This window comes from Neoarthrinium moseri, assembly GCF_022829205.1.
Source record: "Neoarthrinium moseri strain CBS 164.80 chromosome Unknown scaffold14_Wmoseri_CBS_16480, whole genome shotgun sequence".
Lineage (NCBI taxonomy): Eukaryota > Fungi > Ascomycota > Sordariomycetes > Amphisphaeriales > Apiosporaceae > Neoarthrinium > Neoarthrinium moseri.
Window position 1 is genome coordinate 53,351 of NW_026055128.1, and position 27,215 is coordinate 80,565.

The following is a 27,215-nucleotide window of genomic DNA, read 5'->3' on the forward strand; positions in this document are numbered from 1 at the left end:
GTAGGTCACATCTTACACCCACCGTTCTGTTGGTTTGAGCCGGGTCACACGGTGCAACCCCGTGCCTTGCGATACCAGCCCAGAAAGACGGCGTGCACGTTCGATACTGAGGCGCAGACAACGAATACCGCCACGGGCAGGAAAGCTTTGGCGGTTGGTGTCCCCGTCCCAGGAGAGATTGATGAACTTTACCGCCGCCCAGTCTCGGTGGCTGGGTGGTTAATTGCTTCTGCCTTCAATCGTTGCTTTCCGGAGCCATAATCACACCCGGAGACTTGTCTGGATCAGGAGTCTGCTTCGGTGGCAGCTATTGTGCGCCATGGCCTCCACCGCTGGTTTCCCCTTGTCACTGCACCAAGATGAGCTGTCGATCCTGCTCCTGTCCGATTCCGAGGACGAAGATGCGCCTACTACCCCAAGGGACACGCTTCACGCCCGCGAGCCGTCCAGGGCCGACTCGATGGAACAGCACGAGGAAGAAGCCGCACGCAAAAAGACCAAGGATGCCGCTGCTAACGTCCCGCTCCACCCAATCCCCGCTATGCAATCCGCCTTTGCTGAGTCCCTGATTGAAGCAACGGCCATTCCAACGGTGCAGAAGCCAAAGTTAAGGTTCGGCGATGCCAAAGAGCGTCGCGCGCGTCTGATAGATGCCGACAAGGATGCGAAGCTCCACGCTGACATATGGCGGTATCGTCCCGGCCAGTCTCACCACGAAATATGGAAGCTTATGGCTCAGATCGCCTTTGGCGTGTATCTGCTTCTCAATGGCATTGCCAACAGCAACATCCAGGTCGTCAATATCTTGCAGGGCCACATTGATGAGGTCGACGAGTTCCTCGAGGTCACCATGGAGGACGTCAAGCTCGCCCTGGAGGACATTCAGGAGCGTATCGACTTCTTGAAACTTCCCATGCAGAACGTGGCCACTTTTGAGAAGATGCTGGAGGACCGTGCCTTCCGACTGCAGATCGTTACGGGGAATGAGAAGATTGAACATATCGTCAATCGGACGGCCCTAGCGCTGAAAGCGAACGTTACGGATATCGAGGAAGGTCTCAAGTCGACCAAGGAGTTTGCTGTGTACCTAGGCGACCAGCAGCACAGACCTTGGAGGACCACGCGCCCAGACGTTGTCGACATCTTCGATGCCATGAAGAGGAACGCAGAAGGCTGGTATAAGGCCTTCAGCGACCTCCGAGAAAGAGCTGTAGCCCTCGACAACCTTCTCATCAAACTCGGCCAGATGGTGGCTGATATGGACCGCAGAGCCGGTGAAGTGAGCAGGCGAACGAGGGTAAGTCCCATGAGCAGCGCCTACGAGCTCAGCATAAGAGCCAGTGCATTGATGCCCCTGCAGTTCAGTGTTGCGCCCTTCTCCGGCCTGACCGCAGACGCTTCACGCACTTCTGTCATAAGCCCTCAAACCTCGCGCACTTCTGTTCTCAGTCCTCAGGCCTCGCGCACTTCGGTCCTCAGCCCTCAACATTCGCGCGCTTCCATGCGCAGCGCTCCAGTCACCAGCCCTCAGGCCTCAACGAAATCCTCTCAAAGGTCTTCGTCAAGCCGGGCCCATTCTGGGTCCTTCTCCTCACGGCCTGAATCGGGTGCACTTGGGACTCGAAGCCCATCCCAAAACTCGCCGCCTTCGTCACCCACAGCGAGGGATACGCTCCCAGATTTTCAGTACAAACCCATGCAACGGCGATCTTCTGTTCCCAAGAGGGCGCCGGTCCTTGAGATTGATACGGGGTCAGATGTCACAGATGACCCAACGGAGGCTTCAAGACCTAGCCCCATTGAGGAGGAGGGACTGTACATCCTGCAACCGCGTACTTATACGCCTCAACCACCAGCGCCGCTCCCCTCTCCAATGGTTCGAGACCCGCCCGAGCCGAAGCCACTGTCGCCGCCGCCCACTCAGCAGCAAGCGGAGGTTCCCAGAAGGACATCTCTGCGCCAAAGATTATCACTCAAAGGCAGCCATCCTCCCGATTTCATTCAGGTGCCCCCGAGGAGTAGCAAGCGCCCCGTTCACCAGTCTCCTCGGGTGCAAATCGCGGAACAGGCGCAGGTCCCGGATTCGGCATATGGCTCTGATGTGGATGTTCGGCCTCCCTTTCACTCCGTGGCTGATCACCTAGCCGATTTGTCACCACCCGTGTTCCCGCATACGATCCCATCCCCGCGGAGTGATCAGCAGTATTTCCGGCCTGTGCAAGCGAGTCCTCACTCGCCACTCCAGCGGCCATGGACAGCGGCGCCTGCGGCCATCCCCCGGCCCCATACCTCGGCAACGCAGTATGCAGGCCATCAGCGCAACGCCCCTTCAGCGATGGGCATGAGTATGCTGAGCAACGTCACGACGATGCGCTCGGAGAACAAGACGCTCAAGAAAAAGAGGAGCGCGTTCGGGTGGCTGAAGAAGGCGTTTGCGCTCGACGAGGATGAGCGTGCTGCATTCGAGGCCAGGAAGCTACAACAACAAACGGCGAATCCATACTACGAAGGGCGCAGCCCCAAATTCATCGACGGCAAGCGCAGGGAAGATTTCAGACGCTACTGATCGTCCCCGGCCTTGCGAGAGCTACCAAGGTACTTTTCGTCGTCACCCAGATCACCAAACACAGAATGCAGCGGAGTTCTACTCCGAGGATATAGCACGGTCTGACCGTTGTTGAAACACGCAAGACGCTGCAGGCGAGGCTGTTAGCCACGCCTGCAATACCTCGGGTCCAAATGTCCTACTTGACCATGCATCGAAGAAGTCATTTAGGCGGCTCGGCCCGAGAAGACTGACACAACCGTTGGTATAATCACGCTTTAGCGTAAATAATTTGATACCCCACACGCGACAGAATCGCTTTGATACCATATTGCTTCAAGAAAGACGCACAGGGGAGAGGAGGGGACGGAATAGAAGGGCCGAAAGAGTGACCAGAACGGCCGCAGACATTGGGACACGTCAAGGTTGGGCCAGCCGAACGGGCGGGAAGCGGAATATGCGGAAGGAGGAACGGCGGCGGGGAACCTATTCAGCGAAATGTGTAATGTATATACGTGCTATCCGATATAAGGAGGGTACAGCAGGTGTACTGTGGTTCTTTGACATTCCAGAGCATGGAGTTGGGCGGAGCCTTGTTGGCTTAGCAAATCTCAGTTCATCATTTAAGGCGCAAAAACTAGTCCATTCTTCCGACGTCGTGTCAAGAAATGCGAATACTGGGCATCAATATAAAATCCCTCCTGGGTCAAATTCACCCGTATAAAGCTGAGCTGTGATCTTTCATCTCTTAGTCGTCCAAAAACGGCTCCAAGCGACATACCTATTTTCCTCCACCTGGTCGAGTGGGCCAATTACGCTCGAATAGTCCTTTTGACCATCCCGTCGATGAGTCGGCCAACAAAACAGCTCTCGTGTTCTATGATCACGTTTCCTGGTTCCGAGATCACCGCAACAGTCCCAAACCTCGAAAGGTAGCCGCTTCGTTGTAGCTCCCCGCCGGCTTTGCCGCGCGTCTCAGACCGGAACGAATCGAGCCGCTGGGCGCTTCGGAAGGGGCCTCGGCGGCCATGGTGCTGCTGGATGGCGGCCACAGACCGGGCTCGGAGGCTGGACGTACCGGAGACAGGCTCCTCACCAGTGCGGGATCGGTATACGTGCATGTTCGCTTGACAGGCCGGTGCGGAATCTCCTCGTCAGGATCTCCAGACGACTCGGGGTCCGACGCCCGCTCGAAGCTCTGCAATCCTATTTTGCGTCGCGGGCGCGGGGGCCGCGTATTCCGACGGGAGACGTCTGTAGGTATGGAGACATACGTGCCTGAGGAGCAGTTAGTCGCATGTGGACGTATATAATAAGGCGAGGAGAAGATAAGAGCAATGCGGGATGGGCTTGCTCGTACTTATGATATTGGGCCTAGGAGGGGAGCCGCGAGCTACGATACCGGGTAGGGAAGGCGCGCTGCTCGGCATCTTGCGTGTTGGCGTGTTACCAAGCGAGGGAGATGGTTCCTGTTGCCGCGCGTGTCGGTCTATCATGGGCGTGAAGGACTTGAGCAGTGCCTGACCGACCTCACTCTCTCCCAGGGCCTGGATTCTTAGTCCCGGTAAGCACTCCCCATCTGCGCCGTGGAGGCCGACCGCCTCGATCTCTCCTTCGAGGGCGGCGGCTTCCTCCTCCTCCAGAGCCTGGCAGGTGGTCTCGAAGCGTGCTCGCAGCTCGGGTTCTACGCCCTCGATCAGCTGGAGGAGAGCTTGATATTTTTTCATCTTGAGCCTGGTGGCGCTGACGGCTCTGACGTTGCTGACGTGCTCTTCTCTCATCCTGGCAAACGAGTTCCTGTCTCCCATGTTGTCACGAGAGAATCGTGAGGACGAAAGGCGGCTAGAATTTGAGACTGGAGACAGTTCGAGGTGCCCAAGCTCATTGCAGATGCCCTGCAGATGTAGCGTTGTTGGGAGGGGATCGAACCGCGGGTTCGGTGACGGACTGGAGATTGAGGAACACGAAGTTGGGGAGCCAAGAGGCACTGGTGAATTCATGGCTGTGCCGTGGGCATTTTGTGATGTTCAAGCAGCTGGACAATGGACGACGACGAAGTGTCCAGTCCAGTGCAGGTTGCCAAGGCAGACATGCAGTCATAACGGACCGGGGTAACCACTTACACGGCACAGGTGGCCGTAGCTTCCAGATTCCTGGAAACACGGCGATTTGACGTCTGCTCCTTCCGCAGCAATGACAGACTGCCAGCTCGATGGGCATCACCCGTCGCAGATAATTTGGAATGCCGAAGTGCGTGAGCAGGTAGCGACTTAGGTACGAACCACTGCCTTGTACAGGTGAATGAATTCTGACGTTGGTATGATATATTCAGACCACGCCAAATACATGTACGACGGACGAACAAGGCTGGCTAGATAGTGAGGAACTTGTTTGTCTTGGTCTTTCCGCCGGGAGGCGATCCATGGCCAAAGTGATTATAATCGAGCATATGGTTCTCATGGGAAGCCATGCCCCAACAAGTCCTGCTTCCTTTTCTAGCAGAGCTTGTGTTGAGGGAAGATACTGCGTACAGCCCTCCGCGATTTCGCCGATTGCAAGACAAGAGGGATCAAATGATAAGGAGACGGGAAGTATATCATATTCCAATTATCAGTTTCCCCAACGACGACGCAACATCCAGGGTATCAAGCATACTGCCTATGCCTAAGAAATAGAAAAACGCCAGTCCGAACTCTTGTCAACGGAGGACGTCCTACACACAGCACTCCGACACGCCAAAGACCATTTGTACCAGCCAACCCAAAACTCCAGCCCGAGCCACGCTCTGTTTTATATGTACAGTCTCTTAATCAATGCAATCCTGGCCGTAGCCACCCCCGATCAGCGACCCTGGTTCATCGGCCTGGTTGAATTTCAGTTGAGCCTAGGACTTTTTCTCCGAGAGGAGCTTTGAGCAAAGATCTCGCCGCCCTTGCCGATACCGCCACCAAGGACCTTCATAGGGGGTGGGATATTCTCGCGACCCTCAGCCGCCGCGCCGGCTTTCGTCCCGTTCTTAGACCGCGTGGTCCGGCTCTTCTTAAACAGCGGCATAGTATTGTCTTCCTCCATGGCCCTAGCACTGAAAGTTCCCGGGCCGACGCTCGCGCTGAACCCATGTATCGTGTTTGCCGAACCGGCGAGGGGATCGAATATAAGTGAAGTACTGGAGTTGACATTTGGGTGAACCTCTCGCAGGCTCATGGTAAGCGGATTGCGCTCTGACAAAAGGGAGTGGGAGTCTGATGAAGTGGGTCGCGACGGCGAGCGGTTCTCACTGAGTGAGGCATCAGCATCGGCAAAGACACCACCAGTGCTTGAGATTTTGCTTGGCGACGCTGTCCCATGCAGCTCAGCAATGAGCGCCGAGTGAGCCTTGGTATGCGGTAGGTCTGTAGGGTATTCGTACTCCATCTTCTGTGGAGTGTTGCCCGTGGGCTGATATTCACGAAGTGTGGTGGCGGATATCTCTTCTCGAAGACCGGCCAACGGCCGGCAAATGTTCTCGGGCAGAGGACCAAAAGCATCAGTAGTCCGGGTGGTGAGAGTGTCCATCTCGGCACCGAGGCCCTCGACACGTGAGAAGGTTTCTTTGAAGTGGGCGTTGATGCTTCCATATGAATCCTCAACGGTCCCGGACAGGTTATCGAGCGCTTCTGAGTGCTGGTCGTGATGTTCGGCATTTTGCGACCTTGCACGAGTCACGAAATCATCGAGTGATGTCATTTGGTCATCAAGATCCTTCATCTGCTCGTCAACTACACGCACAGTCTCAGCATGCACCGATTTCGTGGTCGCCTGGATGGATGTGCTGTGCTGGTTTGCCGTCTTCGGGAAAGAGTCAGTAACCGGCTTGGATGATCTCGGAGGGAAGGCACTTACATTCCAGTCGTCTTGCAACTTTGTTTTGAGCGTCTCTCGCGACTTGGAAACATCACCAAGTAGCTGGTCCTCTTTCTCAACCCATACATCCATACCCTGGGAGTACTGTGCCACGCTTCCCTCAAAGGTTGCATTCGTCTCCTGCACGCTCTGCTGCAGGGAGGCGGCCTTGTCAGCCAGTCGAGAGTCTTGCAACTCGGCTTGAGAGTTGATAAGGCTTGAGATCTGCAGAAGAAGGTTCTTTCGCTCCTCGGCAGCTTGCCTTCGCTCTGCTTCGATGACTTGTTGGATACGTGCAGAGATGTCGGAATTGGACTGCAAAATGGTCTCGCTGGCGCTCTTGAGCTGATGCCTAAGACTATCTGACTCCTGCTTCTGGCTGGTGAGATGGCTCAGAAGCTCCTCGAAAATCGACCTGAAATCTTTGCCCAGGGAGGCATAAGACGTATGGAGTTGATTATGAAAGACGCCGAGCTCACTGAGCACATCCTGTGCGATCTTCTCGGCAGCTGCTGCGATAGCCTGGAGACTTTCGCCAACTCTCTCCTTGATGTTGTCGCGAACCTCCTTGATCTCCTCGAGGACCTCATCCATGTCCTGCTTGGACTTTTCCGTCTGTAATATCATATCATCCCTTGACTGAGTGAATTGGTCCAGATTGGAGTCCAGGAACGCCTGCGTCGACGAGAGTTTTTGCAGCTCACCTTGCACAAACGACTGCATTTTCTGAGATATGCTGGAGATGTGTTGCTGTTGCTCATTACGGAACTCCTCGACGCGGCTCTCCACCAAAGACGTTACATCCGAGACTTGGTCCTGGGCCATGGTCCACGTGCCTCGGTTCAAGGACTGGAGGTCGGACTTTCTCTTGTTTTTGGCATGAAGGCCGCCGACATGACCAACGGTCTGTTGCAACTTGGAGATGAGCTCGTCGCCGATAGCATGCATCCTTTCCTCAGTCTTCTCGTGGGCTTTTCGAATGTGAGTCTCTTCTGCGAGAGTCTTCCGCGTGGCTTCCAATACTAATTCTGTCTGGTCGAGCACGCCTTTCGTGTCATCCAACTGTAGCCGCGTCGACTCATGGTCTTGTTTCAAGCCCATGAAACTCGACGTCAGCGAGAAGAGCTCCTGGACCTTGTTCCTTAAATTTGACTCGAGCATCTCGATTTTGGCGGCCTGCTCCTCGGTCTGTATCCTCCTTGACTCGCTTTCTACAGTCATCTCCTCGTAACTCTCGTTGGAAAGATAGACGCCATTCCTCGTCCTCGTTGCGATCAACTCGCTCTTTAGTCTCTCAATCTCATAGGTGAACTCCTTGAGCAGCGTCTTCTTGTTGATGGCGGCGTTGATCTGCGGCTTGTTTTTGATATTCTTTGCTCGGAAAGCGTAATCGAGCGTGGATATCGTCTCCTCCAAGTTGCTCCTCGCTGGTGATATGGTGGCAATGATGCACGTCTTGGTGCGCCCACCAAGCGAATCTTGGAGGAGGCGGGTGAGCTTGGACTCACGGTATGGGATGTGAGAGCTACGGTCGACCAAGGCGTTGATGACACGACCGAGGGTCAGCAAACTCTTGTTGATCAAGCCAGCCTCGGCGGCCCTCTTGTTTTCTGCGCCGGACCTCTGGATGTTCTCGCTACCGGCAAGATCGACCAGGTTGAGTTTGCCGGCGCTGACATAGTCCTCGCCGTCCTCTGCCGATTGCTTGACGCAGACTGTGATGGTGAAGACGGTATGACTTCGGCTGCTGAGGTCGTTGCATTTTGTGGCAGCAACCTGTCGTTTCAGACTGCCACCTTGCAAAAGCTTGATGCCCTGCGCAGCATTCATGATGTGGGTCTCCTCCATGCCCTGAACGACGGTGGTGGCGTGTCCTTTCCGCGACGTGTCGTCAAAGATCTTGAGCTTTGCGTTCTCCTCCGGGGATATGAGATCGCGGAGCTCCTCGTTGTAGAGCTCGATGAAGGAGCACTTGACGAGGCTATCGGTCTCGTCGGCTTCGAGCTTCTTGAAGAGGGCGTGGAGAACACGGGGGATGATTCCAGCATTATCCGAAAGCAAGCCTAAAGTATCAGTCATGTCTCCCGACATGGTGTAGGTTTTACCAGTTCCCGTCTGGCCATAGGCAAAGATGGTGCAGTTGTAACCGCCCAACATCTACACAAGCAACGGTCAGTCACAAACATAGCCCTGTATATCGTGGGAAGGAATATCAACGAACCTCCTCGAGAACTGGCTTCACAACCTCATCGTAGACCATTCGCTGGTCGGCAGCAGGCGAGAAGACGCGATCAAAGTTGTACGTCTTGTTGCTCAGGGCGTTGGGACCCATGGAGAGCTCGACGAGCTTCCCCTTGGCGCCCTCGGTCTCGACGACGACGGCGCTGTTCTCCTTGACCTCCCGCTCATTGCGGCCTCTGCACCGCACAACGACGTTGATGTTGGTCTCTACGCCGGGCGGACCCATGTCGAAGTCACGGTCCTTGCGCTTAGTCCCGGCCGTGGCTGTGGAAGCGAGCGAGTCGGCAGGAGAGGGAGCAGCGGTGCGGTCGATCCTGGCCGCAATGGCGGCGTGGTGGTTGGGATACCTCAGCGACGACATGCGCGTGGTGGCCTGCCTGACACCGGGGCGGGCGGGTATGCCGGTCCTGGCGCTTGTCGACGACGAGGCCATGGACGGCCTCGCGCTCCGCGTGGAGCCTTTCTGCATTGTGGGAGTTGTCTATGAGACGGCAGCTGTGCGTGTCGACGGCGTGAAGCAGGTATTACTGTCGGGGCGACGGGCAGCCAGGATGACCTTTCGCGACACAGTACATCCGCGAGATGGACCTTGCCCAAACACACATAAACAACGAGCTGGCGGTAGGGGATAGGTGCAACGGCTCCAATGATGCTGGGAGCTATGAATGTATTGAAGTGCAAGGTGCGGCGTGTGGCGATGTATAGATAGATGGTGCCCAGGTGGTGGGTGCTTCGGCTTCGAAATGGCCCTATCGAGTCGTCACGGGTGCACAGTACGGTGGTGGCAGCGGCTGAGAAGTCGCGACAGGGCTCGGGATCGGGTCGAGCGTTGGACTTTGGGGAGCCGCGACCGTGTGTGGACGTGTGTGGACGTGTGGAGACGACGAGCGGGCGGCTCTCCCGTATCAACAACGCTGAGATGGGCCGCAGCAGGTTGCCCTGGCAACAATCGCGGCCACTACTAGCCACACGGCGTGCCACAGCGCTCCGGGGCTCGGTTGACAGGGGCTCCTGGGGGCCTGGGCGGTTTCCATAGCGGCATCCATGTGGTTTGGCGGGGTCCGACGCCGCCCCTTGCAGCGTGGGAGACCAGGAGGGGTCCTGTACTACTATAGTATGGATGGGGGGCTACTGTACGTACTGTACCTTGGCTTATCACAGGCGACCAATGGCTCCCTGTGGCTCTAGTGGGAGTGGCAGCCCGCGTCAAATGACGTCCCTGGCCAGCCCCGAGCGCCGCCCGAATGACTCCAGCTGACTTGGACTGACGGGAGCATCGAATCAGCCCCGCGCGTATCGCCGGATCACCTGGTCTGGACACCCTGAGCTTCGGAGCAGTGCAGTGAGACATGGACATAACCCGGCCGGCCGGTCGTCTACCGTATCTTCCCAGGAGGTAGCTTCTGAAATAATCACAACCCCGCTCACTTGAGAGCAACGACTTGACTTCTGTACCGCCGCTTCTGTGCCCCTCCTCCCGCCGCCCCATCCAAGTGCTGCCGCCGTATGATACCCCTTCATGGGCCCGACGACGCCTAGCTCCCCCTGTGCTTGGCCGCTCCCATGGTATAGGTAGCCAGCGACCTCGTCCCAAGTTAATATCCCAGCTCGGGCTACACGCTCTCCCCTCCCGTCGTCATGTCGTCCGTATTCACGGCCACGCTCCACCCTGGCGTCGCTTTGGGCTTCCTGGGTGAGTCCTGCGCCGTCTCCCCGGCCGTCTCGCCACACTTGACTTACAACATCCGCAGTTCTTGGCGCATCGCTCCACGACATCCTCACCCGTCTCAAGGCCGAGCCCCAGCGCTTCCCGAAGCTCGACCTGGTCTACTCGCCGACCCAGCCTGTCACGGAACCCGTCGTCCTCACCCTGCCGGCCAACGGCATCAGGCTGCGCTTCGATGGCTCCGAGCAGCGCCTCCGCCTCATCGAGGTCGTCGACTTCACCAAGAACCGCATCACCTACGGCCATCCGGAGAAGGACATCGTGAAACCGCCCGCCGGCCCGGGCCAGGGCGTCGCTTCCCCCAAGCTGGGCGGCGAGTCGACCGCGGGCCCTGGCTTCCGGACAATCTACCACCGCCTGATGGGCCCTACGTATGCCGGCGAGTACATACCGCCGTCTGACGACAGCAAGAACGCCGTGGGGACATACGTGCTTTCATATCCCGGTGTCGCCTTCAGCTTCCCCCTGCCCGAGTCCGCATATTCGCCCGATAAGGACGTGGTGTCCCTGCTCTCGTCCTCTGCGAGCCAGACGGCTACTTCGATGGCTGTCTTTAACGGCAAATCATGGGCCGAGGCCAGGGAGACGCTCTGGACGGATATCCTACCTAGCGTCAAGTCCACGTTTCTCTTCAACAAGAGCAAAGATGTTGTGCCGGATGAGATATCCCTGGTCAAGATACATGGCGGCGGCAGACTGCAGCTGTTCAAGAAGTGGACGAGTGCAAGCGTATGGATCACGCTCGGCGAGACCACGCCCCAGGAGCTTGTCGCAGAGCTAGGGCCCCCCGATGCCATATACCGGAAGAACGACCAGAGGATGTATATCCACAAGACGAGAACAGCGAGCAACAGCAGGTCGAGGTCCAACGGGCCAGACTACAAGCGGCCCGACGACCTCACGGACACGGACCAGTCGTCCGCTCACACCGAGTCCGAGAACTCCGACGACGAAGCTATAGAGGACGAATTCGTGGGGAACGTGTCTCGGGAGTGTTTCTACAACTACTTCTACCTGGGCTTTGACATACTCATCTCGCCCCCGGTGGCCCCTTCGCCGCCACCCCCATCACAGCAGGCCGCAACGAACGGATACGCTATACCAGGGGATAAGAACATCAGAGCAGACAACCCGGATCGCCTTGTGGCCAGCAAGGTCGTCCTCCACGCCAACGTACCCGGCTCGTACCCCTTCAACCGGCACCGCCGCTGCCGCTGGGAGATCGGCTACCTCTCGTCCCCGTCGCCGCCGGACCAGCAGCCCGTCGCCAGCTCGGAAACGCAGTTCAACGACCTCGAGGAGCGCCTGCGCGAGGCGTGGAAGAGCACCTTCCCGGCCGACTTCGACGCCAACAAGCGCCAGCGCGGCATGGTGCTGAACCGCGGCTGGGGCGACAGCCCCGGCTCCAGCTGCGAGCTGCTGGGCGGCTGGGAGGACAGCAGCGGCGGCATGGCCGCCAAGAAGTTCGACGGCGGCGACGAGTCGACCACCACGCTGTACGGCTTCCCCGGCCTGGTCTTCGAGGTGCTGAAGAACGGCTTCGTGAGCGCCGTGACCGTCTTCTGAGACCGCACACCCGCGTACATACTTATACACGCGAGGACGAAGCCAGACTTTTTTTTTTCTTCTTTTGGTTGATTTTCGAATGTGGGCGTGGGAAACCCGTGTCCTTTGGCGTACTTGATAATAGCATGTGCATCGAGTGGATGCATCTGGATCCAGATCAGGAGTTTGGTTCGGGGTACAAGTATGGGCTGGGACTTGCTAGACTATTTATTCGTATGCATTATTCTTGGTTTAACGGTGTCATTGTGAATGTTTGAGCGGGCAGTCGATGTTGGAATCTACACCGTGAGTGAAGTCGTGGGATCGTCCTGTAACAAACCCCCCTTACGGTTCATTTACTCTGTGCCCAAAAGGAACCGACACATCAACCTCTTCTCGACATGGTTTCTATTTTCTTTACTTATTTGCATGTAAACTTATCCAAGTAGCCCATACACCAGCCCAGTTTTTACCAGCTACCCAACCAATATATCGACACCCTTTCCGCCAAGCGAGTAAAAGTCCCACGCGACACCGAGCAAACCTCCCTGTGGACCGTGACAAGGTGGAAAGATTCCCTTACTTCTGTAAGCTAGCAAGCCGTATGCTAACGGCGCGTTGGTGGGCAATCAGCTCCTCGACCTTGGCAAGCTGCTCGACAGCCGGGCCGACGTTCTTCAGGCCTTCGGGTGTCAGGTTCGAGCTCGTGATGTGCTTTACGAAGGATCCGAGGTTGACGCCTGAGTACTGCTTGGCGTAGCCGTATGTTGCTGTGATATTAGTTAGTACGGGGCAATTAAATTTTCGATCCAATTTTCCGGCTACGCGGTATGTGAGGTGATGGGAAAGTCAAGAATGTTACTTACGCAAGGAGTGGTTGACACCCGCCGAGTAGTCGCCCACGCTCTCAGGAGTCCACTGGCCGATGAAGACACTGCCGGCGTTCATGACCTTGTCGACGACCGCCTCTGCATCCTTGAGTTGCAGGATCAAGTGCTCCGGAGCATAATCGTTGCTAATCCGCATAGCCTCGTCAATGTCCCTGGCCTGGATTGTGACAGAGTGGGAAATGGCCCCACGAACAATGTCGACGCGAGGGAGGGCCATGGCTTGGTCGTGCAGCTCGTCTTCGATCGCCTGGAGCTGCTTGGCATCGAGGTCGACGGCAATCAGAATAACCTGACTGTCGACGCCGTGCTCGGCCTGGGAGAGCAGATCCGAGGCGACAAAGGCAGGGTTGGCGTCCTTGTCCGCGATGACCAGGACCTCAGAGGGGCCAGCGGGCATGTCGATGCTTACACCAGCGTTGGTATCGTTGCTGACGTACATCTTGGCCGCGGTGACAAACTGGTTGCCAGGGCCAAGGATCTTGTCGACCTTGGTCACGCTTTCCGTGCCGTAAGCCATGGCGGCCACTGCTTGCGCACCGCCAGCCAGGACGATGCTTTCAGCACCGACCTTGTGAGCTGCATACACAATTTCAGGGGTAATGCTACCGTCCGATCGGGGAGGCGAGGCGAGCACGATCTTCTGGCAGCCGGCAACCATTGCTGGAACTCCAAGCATGAGGGCGGTGCTGGGCAGGACTGCTGTTCCACCAGGAACATACAGACCAACTCGCTCGATTGGCCGTACGAACCGGCTGCATACCACGCCAGGCATAGTCTCCACCTTCAGGGGCTTATCTTCTTTCTGAGCGGCGTGGAATTTCCTGATGTTCTCGAACGAGATGTCAATGGCTTTGATGGTCTCTTCGGGCAATTGCATCAGTGACTCGGGGAATGGAGCCTTAAGGACAGGTGAGGTCAATGATGTGGCCTTTTCGAACTTGTGAGTATAAGACAGAAGCGCCTTATCGCCGTTCTGGCGAACATCGCTGATAATAGGGGTGACTATGCCAAGGATGGCCTCGGCCGACTTCTGCGAGGGACGCTTCAGAGCCTCCGACACCTGCTGAGCGCCGACCTGGCTGACGTCGATGCGCTTCATGGTTATCCTGTCCGAGAGTTCGGGGGCTGTCTGTGCCCTGGTTGCCGGCGCAGAAGTCAGCGGCGTAGTGGACTCCTTTGCTGTTTCTTTCGCCTTCTCAACCGCGCCATTCGTGATGCCCTCCTTCTCGGCCCACTTGCCCTTGGCGTTGCCTGTTCGCCTCTTGACCTTGAGGCTCTTTGCGTCCAGATTTCTTTCGATATCGGCCAGGTTAACACCAGCGCTCACCGCCTTGGTGAGAGCAAAGTAAATAAGGTCTGCAGCCTCAAAGGCGACGTCCTCGGGCGTCTTCGCATCGCAGAGCTCCTCGGCCTCCTCCATGATCTTGGCACGGAGTAGCTTTTCATCTGAAAAGAGGCGTGCAGTGTAAGAGCCCTCGGGGGCTGACTGCTTCCTCGAGACCAGGGTCTTCTCCAGCTTCGAGAGACCCTTCAGATCGCCAAAGCACCCGAACTGATCCAAGTGGCAGAACTTGCCCGTCTGCCTGATGATGAACTTCAGCGCGTCGTTGTCGCAGTCCAGGGAGATCCTGACCAGCTCCTGTGTATCACCCGACGTGGCGCCCTTGTACCAGAGGCCACGCTTCCGGCTTTGGTAGACACCGGTCTGAGTTCTGAGCGATTCGGCCACGCTCTCCTCGCTGCTGTAGACCAAGCCGAGGGCGACCCCCCTCTCGTCACAAACCACAGTGGGCATCAGCTTGTCGGCACGGTCTGAAGTCCACGATCCCGAAAGCAGCTTTGAGACAAAGATCTTCTTCTCATCTTTCTTGTCAGTAGTCAGAGCAGTCGAGGGAAGAATGGGAATGGCGGAGATCTGGCCGCAGATGTCGATGAAGTGCTCATAGACGACCCTCTCGGCCGAGGGCGTGATGTAGAGCGGCGGGAGCTTCTCAGCCTTGGTCTTCTCCAAGAACTGGGCGACGTCGCACCTCGTCTGGTCAAAGTTCTTCAACAGCAGGCCATGCTCGGTGGCGGCACTGAGGTGCGTGGCGTCGGTCACTGCTGGGGCAACACGGCCCTTGAAGTCTGCAAACTCGGCCAGCCTCTCGGGCTGCACGAAGACTTTCCTTGCGCCGTGGTCGAGAAGCGAGACAATGTCGTCCTTGGAGGCCAGTTCGGTCACGTCGAGGAAGCTCTGGAACTCCGAGTTGTGCTGGTGCAGGAAGCTCAGGAGTTTCTCGAGGTTTTGCTGAGTCACCTCAAAGAAGACGCATCCCAAGCATGAGACCTCGTCCCGGGTCAGCCCCTCGCTGGAGGCAAGACCGGGGGGGACGGACACGCCCACCAGAAAGGGAAGCGGTAACGTCGTCTCCATCTTCACAGTCGATTCTTGGGGCTATCAAGAGAAGAAGTCTGGCAGGAGCTCGACTGGCTTACAGCGACGTTCTTGAGGCGACGGATCGCTGGGGGGCGTGACGAAACTGGTTCCTAGATCGGGCAGTTTTCGCAAATGGTGGGGCAACGAGCAATTGAACCCAAAAATCTGACTGACTCCCAGACTGCCAAACTGCCCCTCCATATGCCGCCCATCCGCCGCCCATTCCGCCGCCGGGTACCAGCCAGCAATGAACATTACCAGCATTATGGCAGCGGATCCCGCTTTTATGCGCGCTAAGCCTCGAGTGCCGAATTAGCACTGAATTGATAACCAGCCAGCCAGAAGATTTCCAGTACCGACCGTAAGTTAGGTACGTACCGAACCTGTTGAATCTGAATCTGCCTGTGCCCGCGGATTATTGCCCGCCGCGTTCCGCCCTTGCGCCCGCCAAAGTTCCAGCCAAAGTTCCAGTGGAACCACCGCCGTCCACGCGCCGAACCCGAAGCCGACCCTGGCCTCTGGAAGCTCGCGGAGCTCAACATCCTCATCATCATCCATCCCGTCACCACCACGCGCGCTCATCTCGACCCAATCCGTCAATCGCTACTCACCTCCCCCTCCGAATCCTCGCACTGGACGAGATACGCACCAAGTGGCGCTTTTGGGATCTTACATCGACGCTCCCATTGCAGCCCGATTGAATCCTTTCTCTACGGCTCCGCATCGTCCATCATCCATCCCATCGCGAGAACCCGTGCGGCACTGGTCCTGAGCTGTGCCCCCCGTCAACTTCGCCTTGTGACAGCGCGCATCTCCCATAGTTGGGGGGAAAAGTAGCGTCTGCTGCACAGACCGTCGGCCCTTGCTTCCAGCTCCCTCGCGCGAAGCGCACTGCGACGATGGCAACCTCAGCCTCGCAGTCCCAGCCCAACGGCGTGCCGTCGTCCTCCTCCGCCGGCCCCTCCCAGTCCCAGACGCAACAGACACAATCGTCGACGGCGCTCGCCTCATCGCAAGCCACAGTCGCCGCGCCCGCCAACGGCCCCCTGTCGCCCTCAAGCCAGGCGCCGCGCCCGCGGGACTCGAGGACCATCGAGCTCCTGCTCACCAGCCAGGGGGTCACGTCCTTCGACAGCCGCGTCCCGCTGCTGCTGCTCGACTTTGCCTACCGCCACACCTCGTCCATCCTCTCCGACGCCCTGCACCTCGCCGCGGACCCCTACACATCACAAGCCGGCTCCAAGCCGTCCGGAGCCTCGGGCGTGGCGCCCTCGGCCCCCGCCGTCGCCGACGCCCAGGTCAGCGCCAACGCCATCAACATCGCCATCGCCAGCCGGCAGGCGTACCAGTTCCGCGGGGGCTCGGGCGCGGGCGGCGCCCCCGGCGGCGGCGCGAGCAAGGACTGGCTGCTCGAGCTGGCCAAGGAGCGCAACAAGATCGCCCTGCCCCGCGTCATGGCGCACGAGTGGGGGGTGCGACTGCCTAACGAGCGCTTTGTCCTCAGCGGCATGGGCTGGGGACTGCGCGACGCGTGGGCCGCCGGCAGCGACGACGACGACGACGACGATGATGACGAGGACGAGGAGGAGCGCATGGAGGACGCTATGGAGGGCGTCGAGACGGTCAAGAAGGAGGAGTCCAAGGACGCGGGCGAAGGCGGCCTGGACGACCTGCTGGGCGACGACCTGGAGGGAGAAGGCGACGAGGACATGGAGGGCATGGAATAAAGGGATTTGATACCCGGAACTTTTCTCTCTTTTTGGCATTTATAGGTGCAAACAAAACTGTACATATGGTTTGGCGTTGTGGCGTTGTGGGAGCCGGCTCGGAAATGAACGAGGTCTTCGCGTTTTCTGTACTTACATACTTAAGTAACTGTCCATTGGGGCACCAGGGAAGTGAAGGGGGAAAAAGTCACTGTTCGATGCAAGTCGTTGCCATAATGGCCCACCTACCACACTTCCATCTCCCACGACCAAAGAAAGATACTCTCACAGGACACCTGTTCCGTGGGTTGAGCCACGAATCACCTCCACGCAAAACATTCAACTTGCGCATGAAATCGTGGGAAGCAGGGGATGAAAGATGCATCAATTATGTTGTACACTTCTATTTGATTTCAAAAGGCCTGGTCCCGCCTTCTCAAAACGCCTCGCTATGCAGAAAAATGTTATGCAGCAAGTCGAGGTCCCACGAATCTTACAGGAAACCCACCATGCCAAGAAAACTGGGACTCCCGCTCTCTATGGTGCTGGCAGGCGATGTGATGAAACATGGCACGCTGCTCGGGGTATGTTGAATAGCATCAAATGCACTCTTACGCCGTGTTCTTGGGTTTGGGTGGTTTGGCCCCCTTCTCGACGCCTAGGTTCTGCAGCCCCGTGATTATCTCGGCGTTGATATCTTGCTCGGTGAGATTCGGGGTGCTAGGCTTCGCCTTGGGCTCCGTACCGTGCGGTGCGCTTTTGCTAGTGGACTGCGTCAGTTCTTCGTCCGCCTCGTTGACTTCCTCATCCTCGTCATCGTCGTCGTCGTCGTCCTCCTCCTCCTCCTCGTCGTCCTCTACCAACTCTTCTTCATCCTGATCCTCTCCTTCTTCCTCGTCATCTGCATCTTCTTCTATAATCATTGAGTCCAACATTTGCTGCCCATCTTCGTAGATCCCGCTTCCGCTGAGAATGCTTTCGGCAATATCGTCATCGTCGCCACGGGAAAGATAGCTGTCGCCCATAATGCCCACGTCCTCTTCCTCTTCGCCTTCTTCCTCGTACACGTCGTCTTCATCTTCCTCATCCTCGCTGGCACTGAATTGATCCATGTCCAGGGGGGTATCCCGCCAGTAGGTAAAGTCTGTGTACTGTTCACCACCACCCTTGACAAGGGTCGAGACCGGAGGGAAGTAGTGGTCAACGACTTCTGTCATGTTTACATAACTCAACTTGAGCTTGTTAAGCGAGAGAAGGTCGAGCGACACCTCAGCGTTGGAGTTGATGGTGAAGATGCGGTTCCGCGGCACATCAACCGTGCGGTATGAGATCTGATCTGTGAGCCGATTGCCGAAGCCAGCGTAGAAGCAGTGGCTGTCCGGGCCATAGAGGTTGCGAATATCCCGTAAGGTGGCCATCTTGAAGACATGCGGTTTCCGGAGGTAGATTTCGCGGCGCAAGGCCGCCATTGTCCGGTCAGGGGAGAGAATAGTCGGCCCCCGAGGGATGCGGTAACCGTCTTGAAGGATACCATTCAGATAGGCTCTTGTGGTGTCAGCCTGGCCAACTGATCTGCTTGTGAGATACATGATGTTGTAACCATTGGCTACAATATCAGTATACAACTTTGCGACTCCAGCGTGTGTCCAATCTCGGCCGATCATGTTCAGCACATGGCCCAAGGCGTCAGACTTGGTGATGGTTCCATCAATATCCGAGATCACGACTGGGGTATCGTGCTTCCAGAGGTACATGTTAGCTTGGCATGTTGCCCGGTTGACGGTGAAGGCCATCGTGTTCTCGCCAGGTCTGAGGTTCAGCTCCTTCAACTGATCACTAGTCAGTCGCAGGGTTTTGGCATAGTTTCGGTTGGGGTCCCCTGCATGGGTAGAGGATCCTGGTGTTGTAGGAGGTGTGCCAATGCTCATCTGGCCGGCGTCGGAGTCGCTCCTACGATGAGAAGGCTCCGGAGCAGAGGAGGCAGAATCATCGCTGGCATAACCCGGGTCCGAGGCAGCATCGATGTTCAAAGACGGAGAGGGCCGGAGGGATGCTACCGTCTTCTTCATCGCCGCCTCCTTGGCGTCTTCGCTGCTGTAGATCCAAAGATTTCCGTGCTCATCCATGCCGAACAGAGCGCCAATGTCGTAGTCGCCTTGTAGTTCCTTGGCTAGGATCTCGCGGGCAATGATTTCAGCCTTGATCGCATCCTCTTCGCTGCTCTTGTAACCCGTCATGTCCAGCATCAAATCACCAGTATCGGTGATGTGGCTCGGTATGTTGGCAGCCGACAGTTCATTGGACACCTTCATAGCCCGCTGAAGAGCGTCCCGTGGAGCCAACGGCGGCGGGCTGACCGACCTCGCTGATTCCTCCGGGCTGCCCTCACGGTGAGATCTGTTTGGGGACTCATCGCGATCGGTGTAGGTACGGGCACTGGACGGCAGTATGTCCTCGCTGTGCGATGGGACTCGGCGCGAACCAGGGAAATCGTGGAAGCTTGGACGTCCGTGGCTCAGTTCTGGTGAGGTGGCATGGGGTGACATGAGGCTGGGGCCTAGCATCGGTACGGGACCCGGTCGGCTAACTGTGGCCGACCGCGGCTTGCTGACTCCCTCATCCAGCTGGAGGATGTCTGGCTCCTGCAAGACGCCTGTCGACGATCGGTCCGGTGGCAGCGGAGGGCTCGATGCCGGCGACACAAGTGGGGAGGTCTGTAGGCTCTGGGGGATGTTGTCGGTGGTCTCGAAGACGAAGAAGGCCTCACCACCCTCCCCAAGTTTCATGGCATAATCCTGCTTGACACCGTTGACGGTGAAGATGACCTTCTTCTCGTACGGGCGCAGCAATGAGAACTTGCCGAAGCGGACGTGGAAGGGCGAACAGGCCAGCGTGCCGTCTCCATGCTCCACGACTATCACGTCGATGGCGCCACTGAGGGTCGACGGGTTGATAGAATTCCATGCTGTCGAGACGGAATCGCTGATGTTTCTGACGTACTGCATGGTGAACGAAGCGGGTGGGCTATATCTGAGGTCGCTACGTGTATGCGCTCCTTCCCACGCATGAAAGAGCGGGCTCGGCCCCGGCGATCGCAGACGCTGTTGATGCGCGAGCCAGACCAGGCAGACGGGATCAAGATCGGTCGCAAGATCCACGGGGTTTATGCTGAGGAACTTGGTCGTCGTACGCGGGACGGCTTTCACAGCAAGCGGGTCTCAAGGTGGCCGTCGCAAACTTGGGCAAGGTCAAGATTTGGTTGGAGGAGGTACGGAAGACTTTGTATGATTCACAGAAGGCAACGAGCGAGCGAGCGAGAGAGAGAGAAAGAGAGCGCGAGCGAGCGGATGGCGAGGTGAAGGATCAATTCTGGCGGGAGCGCTCTGACGAAGAGGACCAATGCTGACTGGCTGACTGGCTGAATCGTGTGGTCGGGAGGTTTTTTGCTGGGATGTGCTGGGGGTGACGTATCTAGGCAGTGGTGTCCAGTACGGCACTGGGATCTGGGATCTGGGATCTGGGGATCTGGGCTCGTCAAGCCGAACAGCCGGGCACCGATGAACTTGGGGAGTGTCAGAAGAAGTGGCAGCGATGGGCTAACGAGCGTGCACGGAATGTCAAGGAGCTTGGGGGTGTTGCAGACTGCAAGCTGCGGAGGCGACGGCAGGGCGCCTGTTTTATGACGATGTCTATGTGCCCAAGGTCAAGGTCAAAGAGTTGGGGAACAAAAACGGTTTCCTCAAATGTTGCGCTCCCCCTCGTAGGCCGGACCAAATCCCCCAGCTAGCGCAGCACGCCGAGCCCAGTCGAGCCACCAGCAGCCGGTGTTGCATACCCCATCCTGCGCTAACTCGGATCGACCCTTGCGCTCTGCAGTCGGCGTTTCCTCCAGGGGACCACCCCCCAGGGCACAGCTGACCCTCGCTACGTACATTCGCGATTCCGCATCAAGCCGACACCCACCGGCCTCGTGCCAAATCGTTGAAGCTGCGGTCGCGGGGGGACGAACCAGGAGTTTCCCGTCTGCAGTGTTGCCCGTATCTCACAATCCCGCGAGTCGACTCGACGAGCGTACCGTCGGCACAAAACCAAACCCCTCAGAAGTCGAGTTGGCCCAAGCCAATGGATCGGGCTTTTCGGCTTCTTCACGGGGTTTACGCTGCAATCGCGGGACGTTCTATATCTAGGAGGCCCACAATCAGATGTCAGATGTCCCGAGGTCGTGACCAAGGCGTGGATCTCCGGGATCGATCTTGGATGGAAATTTTCTGAAGCCATCCAGCTGTCATTTCGGCTGCTATGGAGCCTTGGTGCGGCCCCTTCCAGCAGCTCCTTGTGGGCCTATGTAGGTATCTAGGTACCTAGGTAGTTATTGTGAAGACAACAGCTTGGGCTAGCAAAGTGAGGCGTTCCAAAATGCCTATTTTAGCAGTGCCGACCTTACCATGCTGTGGGATGGTACGCCCAGAGTGGCCGTACCAGGGTCCACGGGTACCTATAGGTGCAGGTGATGGCTGACATTCTGCTGCGTGGGCAACTTGGGGCTTGGACGCAATTGGATGGGTCTTCCTGGGGAGAGTGCAAGCAACACACGTCTCAATCTCCTTTCGGCCTGCCAACCAGTGGATGCTCCCACCTTCGTCTAACTTATCCTTCATGCACATGCACGCATTCAAAGTTACATAGATAGCTAGCAGCCCAACAACAACCAAACAACCAAGTGGCAGTAGCCCTAGAGCCTCAAGCTTCGATTGTCATCCCCGTTGGTCCATCAAACCAGAAAAACGTTTCCCGAGTCCTTGGACCAAGAGGCGTCCAACTGTTATTAGTACTCGGAGACTAGTAAATTTAGCATGAAGGTGATGAGGAGCTTGAGGAGGAGGGCAAGCTGTCGAAAGTGCATGTGATACATCCATTGCTTGCTTACGAAAAGAGGGTCTTTCAAACAGTTTGATTGGCGGCGGTTTTAGACAAATCAAAAGCACCGTACCCGACTGTTCACGATAACGAGGGGGGTGGGTACCGAGCCATATGCATATGTACAGCATGCAGCTCTGATGTCTGATCAGACTGCTATGCCGTCTCTTTACGACTTCTAGACCGGGCCAAAGGGCTTGCTCTGCGCGACTCTGGTCTAATACACGTCTCAGCACCCGGAGCAGCCAGCAACTCGCAACGCCAGATATACCTGGCAAGGGCTCGTACCCATATTCTGATGGATGTTTCTGCCGATCCGTCATGCACGTTGTGATATGTGCTAACTAGTACCTAGCCAGGCAAGCCAGGTAGCGAACTTACAGTATTACCACGCCATGTTAACAGTGATCATGCACACACAACCTTTGTTGCCAACCCTTCCCCAGAATCACCACTGCCTTGCATGCCTATATCCGGGCAACCCGAATGCAAATACCTGGCTGGCTTTCATAACACACTGATGCCGAAGACTGCATGCTTCTCTCGGTGCTTGTTAGCTCCGTTCTTTGGTAAGTTGTAGGTATGTGACGATACCTATGTATATACCAAGTCGAGAACGTCTGCAAGTCAGTTGGAGTAGTCACTTGTAGCAAAAAGGAGCCGCACCGAGAAGGGGAGAGCCAGCGGATGTTATGTAGCATATTATGGACCATAGTACTGCAGACAAGCCTCTTCAGCACTGCAGTAGTGCAGATGCGACCTTATTAATCTCCCCTGCCCTTGCACCCGTCATCGAACGTTGGTAGCTTGAGCACTACCAAAGTCTGTTAGCCCAGCGATAATCATCGTGTAAGAGTATCCCGACAGTGCGACCCTCGGGCCTCTTGTCGTGGAGATCGGCCCTGGGCCCAGACGGTGTAGCAGTGACTTCTGCACGCTTGTGCGTGTGTGCATAGAACTATATCACAAGACAAGCGAAGAGATGAAAATCTCTGCGGGAGCGGTAGCATTGCATCTCTGCAGCGCGGCCCTCTCCCATGCCAGCTCATCAGGGCGCCCTGGTTTTTCGCCCCCATCTGCGCCGACTCTCTTCTTTGCCAGACTGAGGATCGATCTGACCAAGAACACGGACCCCAAACTCGTGGACCCCTAGCCGGTCGGCATCAAGTGTCGTGTGGCCCTTGCCCAGGTGATGCCGACGGCGAGTCTGCATGCATATACGTAGTGGCAGTTAGTATTGAGGGAGAGAGAGCCCGAGAGCGCCAGGAGAAACGCACAGAGAGACGGGAGCCTCCCTCCTTGGACAGCAGAACTTTGGCTGTCAGTGCCGCCGCTACTAAACTAGTTGGGACGGCGCCGCACCGCCGCCGCCCTGGCCGCCGTGTTCCATCTTGCCCATATCCACTATTCTGGCCAAGGCTTCCGTCAGAGGAGGAAACATTTTCCATCCTGCCTGCAACTCTCCCATTCTCCCCTTCTCAATCATTGCATACCCCCTCCCCACCTCCTCCGCATCGCATTCTTGGCCCGGGGGATTCTGCATCTGGTTCTTGGTCAGTTCTCGATTCACGGCGATATGTCATGGGCACCTCCATGGACGGCGTCTGTTCCCACTGTCCTGGTCGTCTGTGCTGTCCTCGCCTGGTGGTTCACCGAGCCTAAGACGGTGCACCTCAACTTGATCGTCACCATCGGCTGCCTGCTGTTTTTCTGGGCTGTCGCACCGGAGCTGGCCCAGCAGTCGCCCGCCTGGCTCCTGGACTCCTGCCTCGACCTCGCGACCTTCCTCCGCCTCGACTACCTGGTCGCCTACCACACCAACATGCTTGTCACAGGCGCTGCTCTCCTATGGTCAGTCCGCGGCACTCTTCCCGGCGCGCATTCCCACGCCCGCAACGTCCAACGTGCCTAGTTGTCATCCTAACGCGATCTTGATTTCACAGGCTGGCGCAACGAACATGGCAGACGCTGCGAAAACCCGTTCCCGAACTCATCAGCATCCTCGGTGTTGACGTGCCCGATGCCCCAGACGTCTCGCTCGCCGGCATTCGCCCCGATGCCGCCACGCTGCACTGGACGCGACCACGTGCCAACCGGCCCGTCTCCAAGTTCTTGATCCAGGTCAACGGGATCTTCGGTGAGTTCTCGTGGGAAGGCAGGAGTTGCACGGCAGCAACGTATTAACTCGTCCGCGTGCAGTGGGAGAATCGGCGCCGACCGAGACTGCCATCACAGTGACCGGGCTCAAGCCTGATCACTTCTACAATGTGGTTATCATTGCTGTGGGCCACAACAATTTCCAGGCAGGTAGTCGCGTTATCCGCCTTCACACCTTTTCCAGGGATGGTCGACCTCAGCTTGGCAATGGGCGACTTCCATCCAATTTCGACCCCAACGAGCAACAGATGCACGTAGCAGATGCACATGACGATGACGGAACTCCGAGGAGCCCTGCCGCCGGCATTGAGACGGCATCCGTCTCGAAGGACTCGCTTCTTCCACCCTCGGCAAGTTCGTCCAATATAGCACGACGGAATACCCTTACGAGGAAGCATTCGCCTTCTACAACAAGCATAGATCAGTCGGTCAGGGATGTGCTCAGTAAAGACCCCGAGGAGTCACTGCAGAAGTTGGGAGAAAAATTCGAGAACATACGTAAAGAGATGGAAGAGATTCAAGCGCAGATCGGCAAGGATGAGAAAGAGAACAAGGAGCTAATGGGTCAACTTGCGGAGGAAAAGAAGTCAAAGCGGCGCATTCTGAAGGAGAAGGATGACATGACGGAGAAGCTGAAGAGGGAGATGGGTTCAACGGATCGTGCCATGCGGAGCGCTCAGCAGAAAAAGACACAGCTTGAGAAGCGTCTCAAGGACAAGCAAAACGAGCGCAACAAACTCCACGACGAAATCGCCAAATGGGACAAGGACATGGGTCAGATGCGTAAGAGGCAGGGTGGGTTCGAAATGGACGAGCACACCATACAAGAGGAGGGCGACGATCGCATCAAGGAGCTTCGGGTCGACATCGAGGCTCTTCAGGTCAGCCTGACTCACGAGGAGCGCGAGCTGAAAGAAAAGGGGCGAGAGCTCAAGGAGGCCGAAGAGCAGCGCAAGAAACTACCTGGCGGCGAGGAGAGCGACGAATGGCACGAAAAACAGCGTCAGCTCAAGAGGGAGCACGATCTCAAGGCCATGAACCTAAGCAGGAGAATTGCTTATTTGAGAACTCGAGAGCGGGCCCAGCTCGACTACGAAAATCTCTTGAAGAATCATCTACTCACGGCACAGCAATCCGGGCTGGCTTTCTCATACAACCAGGCCAACTCTTCCGGGGTGGACTTTGAGATTCCCACACAGACTCAGCTGAAACGGCGCAGTCGCAACAGCAATTCCCTGTCCAACGTTGCAGTGCCCTCACCGGTCTCTTCCTTTGCCATGCCCGACCGTTCATACGCTCCCCCCGGTGCATATGGAGTGTCCCGGTCATCTACTATGCCTCCGGGCTTTTCTGTCGTACCGATGCCGGATGCGCCCGATTTTGCAGACTTCACAGAGGCGCTTGATGAGGACAGCATGAGAGCTTTGACGGGAGGTGCGCCTCTCAGCCCGACAGCGACGGCATTGCTGCCTGCCGGTATGCTGGACATGGTGGATGACGACGAACCCCCCAGCCCGGCATCACGACCTGCAAGGCAAGGCACCTTCGGCTCGACCGTCTCCCCAGAACATGATCCACAATCCCCTGTGTCTTCGGGCCGGTCCCTTAGTATCTCTAGTCCTCATAGTTCCACTCAGCACCTGCCGTTCTCCCAGTACACTGGGGAAAACAGCGAACGCATGTCTCTGAGGGGAGAGTTGAGCTCAGCTTCGCCTAGTGCCGCACGCGCTCAAGTTAACAATCGGTTCAATCTACTGCCGTGGCTTCATCGTGGCGCCAAGTCGAGCGACGAACCCCCTACCTTGGGCTCCCTTAAACCTAGCGAGAGCCAATCATTGCCACGACACACGGATGAAATGGATGGCTTTCCGGGTCGGCGCAGAATCAGCCTCTCAGGCGGAGGAGGATGGAACATGTTCAATCGCAACTCTGCAGGCCCTGAAACGCTCGAAAGCGGGCATCATGGATCTCGCGGGCCCATGTCCCGGCGGTTCGGACTGTTCACGAATTCTGTCAACAACGGTTTTCCCGAGAGAGATCCCAGCAGTCCCCGACCAGTGTCGATTGCGTCCTCAGACTTGCCACGACCGTCGACAGACAGCGGGTCCATCTGGGGCAAGCACACGCAGCCCAGCAGGCTCTGGTCGCCGGAGGGTGCTGATCCTTGGTCTTCAAGAAACGTGTCTAGGAGGCCATCCATCCATGGGTCTCCCTCGGCCCTCAAGACCACCTTGGCCGATGCGGACGACGAGATTCTCGACCAGGAGGATATAGATCTTCGACGCCCATCCACCGTGGGAGTCATTGGATCCAAGCCGATGTCCAAGACACTGACCCAGCGTCTCAACCCGGCCGCTCCAAGCTTCATGTTCTCCTTCCGCAATAAGGACAGAGAGTCTAGGGACGGGAAAGAGAAGGCGAAAGGGAAGGTCAGAGAGAAAGTACCTACAAAGGACAAGAGGCCCAGGGAGTCCTTGACATCTGCATCAGAGGCGACGGATACCCCGTCTATGGACGAGTCACCATCCGAATCCCGCAAGTCGAGAGATGCGTTCTCTGTGGATACGCCCTCCATCTCGGAGTCGCGAGAATCGCTTTCGCTGGACCAGTCCTTTTCGAACACCCCTTCAGAACCGTCCATTGGCCTCGGACTCAAGGAACCAGAGAGCGGCCTCAAAAGGTTGTTGCGCAAGGGAAGCTCTTCTAAGTTCAGTCTTTCCTCGATCCGCGGCGTTGGCGGCAAGAAGGGCCCGGGAAGCGTTGCCAACTCGGACAAAAACTTGTCCATTGACCGTACCAGCTTCGACATTGACGAACACGCTGAGGACAGTGGCAGCAACGCCGCGGGCCATGCGTTCGGGAGAAGCTACGACAGCGTGAACAGCAGCCCCAGCCTCGGCCCTGCCGGTTCCGGGAGACCGGGCAGAGACAAGGAGGGCCGCGTCGGCTGGGGTCGGTTTTCGATGAAGAAGAAGCCCGGCAGGGAGCGGGAGAGCATCGAAGTTGACCACGACGACTCGGTCCCCCCAACCCCCTCCACCACTGGCGAAGATGGCAAGGCGTAGACCTGGTTGGCGGTTTGGAAGCCCCTTAGGCCAACGACACCAAAGAGCAGTGAAGGCCCTCTGGCCATGACTGCGTCATTCGCTCCCCATAACAGTAGTTGAATGAAAAGCGTTGAGTTCAG

The 27,215-nt window shown here is 57.1% G+C and overlaps 8 protein-coding genes across 8 annotated transcripts; 4 read left to right on the forward strand and 4 right to left on the reverse strand.

Annotated features, from left to right (window-relative positions):
- Positions 1 to 319: 319 nt before the first annotated feature.
- On the forward strand, positions 320 to 2,566 carry JN550_004827 (uncharacterized protein; the record flags this gene model as incomplete). The annotated part of the gene is made up of 1 exon (XM_049316386.1): positions 320 to 2,566. One exon carries the CDS (start codon positions 320 to 322, stop codon positions 2,564 to 2,566), a length of 2,247 nt encoding a protein of 748 aa, XP_049173025.1.
- An 883-nt stretch (positions 2,567 to 3,449) lies between these two features.
- On the reverse strand, positions 3,450 to 4,353 carry JN550_004828 (uncharacterized protein; the record flags this gene model as incomplete). The annotated part of the gene is made up of 2 exons (XM_049316387.1): positions 3,450 to 3,823; positions 3,906 to 4,353. The coding sequence occupies 2 exons, from the start codon at positions 4,351 to 4,353 to the stop codon at positions 3,450 to 3,452; spliced, it is 822 nt and encodes a 273-aa protein (XP_049173026.1).
- A 1,066-nt stretch (positions 4,354 to 5,419) lies between these two features.
- JN550_004829 (uncharacterized protein) lies at positions 5,420 to 9,137 on the reverse strand (the record flags this gene model as incomplete). Its single annotated transcript, XM_049316388.1, has 3 exons — positions 5,420 to 6,373; positions 6,428 to 8,584; positions 8,649 to 9,137. 3 exons carry the CDS (start codon positions 9,135 to 9,137, stop codon positions 5,420 to 5,422), a joined length of 3,600 nt encoding a protein of 1,199 aa, XP_049173027.1.
- Positions 9,138 to 10,306: 1,169 nt separating this feature from the next.
- JN550_004830 (uncharacterized protein) lies at positions 10,307 to 11,960 on the forward strand (the record flags this gene model as incomplete). Its single annotated transcript, XM_049316389.1, has 2 exons — positions 10,307 to 10,361; positions 10,420 to 11,960. 2 exons carry the CDS (start codon positions 10,307 to 10,309, stop codon positions 11,958 to 11,960), a joined length of 1,596 nt encoding a protein of 531 aa, XP_049173028.1.
- Positions 11,961 to 12,518: 558 nt separating this feature from the next.
- Positions 12,519 to 15,830, reverse strand: JN550_004831 (uncharacterized protein; the record flags this gene model as incomplete). Its single annotated transcript, XM_049316390.1, has 3 exons — positions 12,519 to 12,709; positions 12,806 to 15,266; positions 15,627 to 15,830. 3 exons carry the CDS (start codon positions 15,828 to 15,830, stop codon positions 12,519 to 12,521), a joined length of 2,856 nt encoding a protein of 951 aa, XP_049173029.1.
- A 317-nt stretch (positions 15,831 to 16,147) lies between these two features.
- JN550_004832 (uncharacterized protein) lies at positions 16,148 to 16,975 on the forward strand (the record flags this gene model as incomplete). The annotated part of the gene is made up of 1 exon (XM_049316391.1): positions 16,148 to 16,975. One exon carries the CDS (start codon positions 16,148 to 16,150, stop codon positions 16,973 to 16,975), a length of 828 nt encoding a protein of 275 aa, XP_049173030.1.
- Positions 16,976 to 17,565: 590 nt separating this feature from the next.
- JN550_004833 (uncharacterized protein) lies at positions 17,566 to 19,959 on the reverse strand (the record flags this gene model as incomplete). The annotated part of the gene is made up of 1 exon (XM_049316392.1): positions 17,566 to 19,959. One exon carries the CDS (start codon positions 19,957 to 19,959, stop codon positions 17,566 to 17,568), a length of 2,394 nt encoding a protein of 797 aa, XP_049173031.1.
- Positions 19,960 to 23,447: 3,488 nt separating this feature from the next.
- On the forward strand, positions 23,448 to 27,093 carry JN550_004834 (uncharacterized protein; the record flags this gene model as incomplete). The annotated part of the gene is made up of 3 exons (XM_049316393.1): positions 23,448 to 23,722; positions 23,815 to 24,008; positions 24,071 to 27,093. The coding sequence occupies 3 exons, from the start codon at positions 23,448 to 23,450 to the stop codon at positions 27,091 to 27,093; spliced, it is 3,492 nt and encodes a 1,163-aa protein (XP_049173032.1).
- Positions 27,094 to 27,215: the final 122 nt, after the last annotated feature.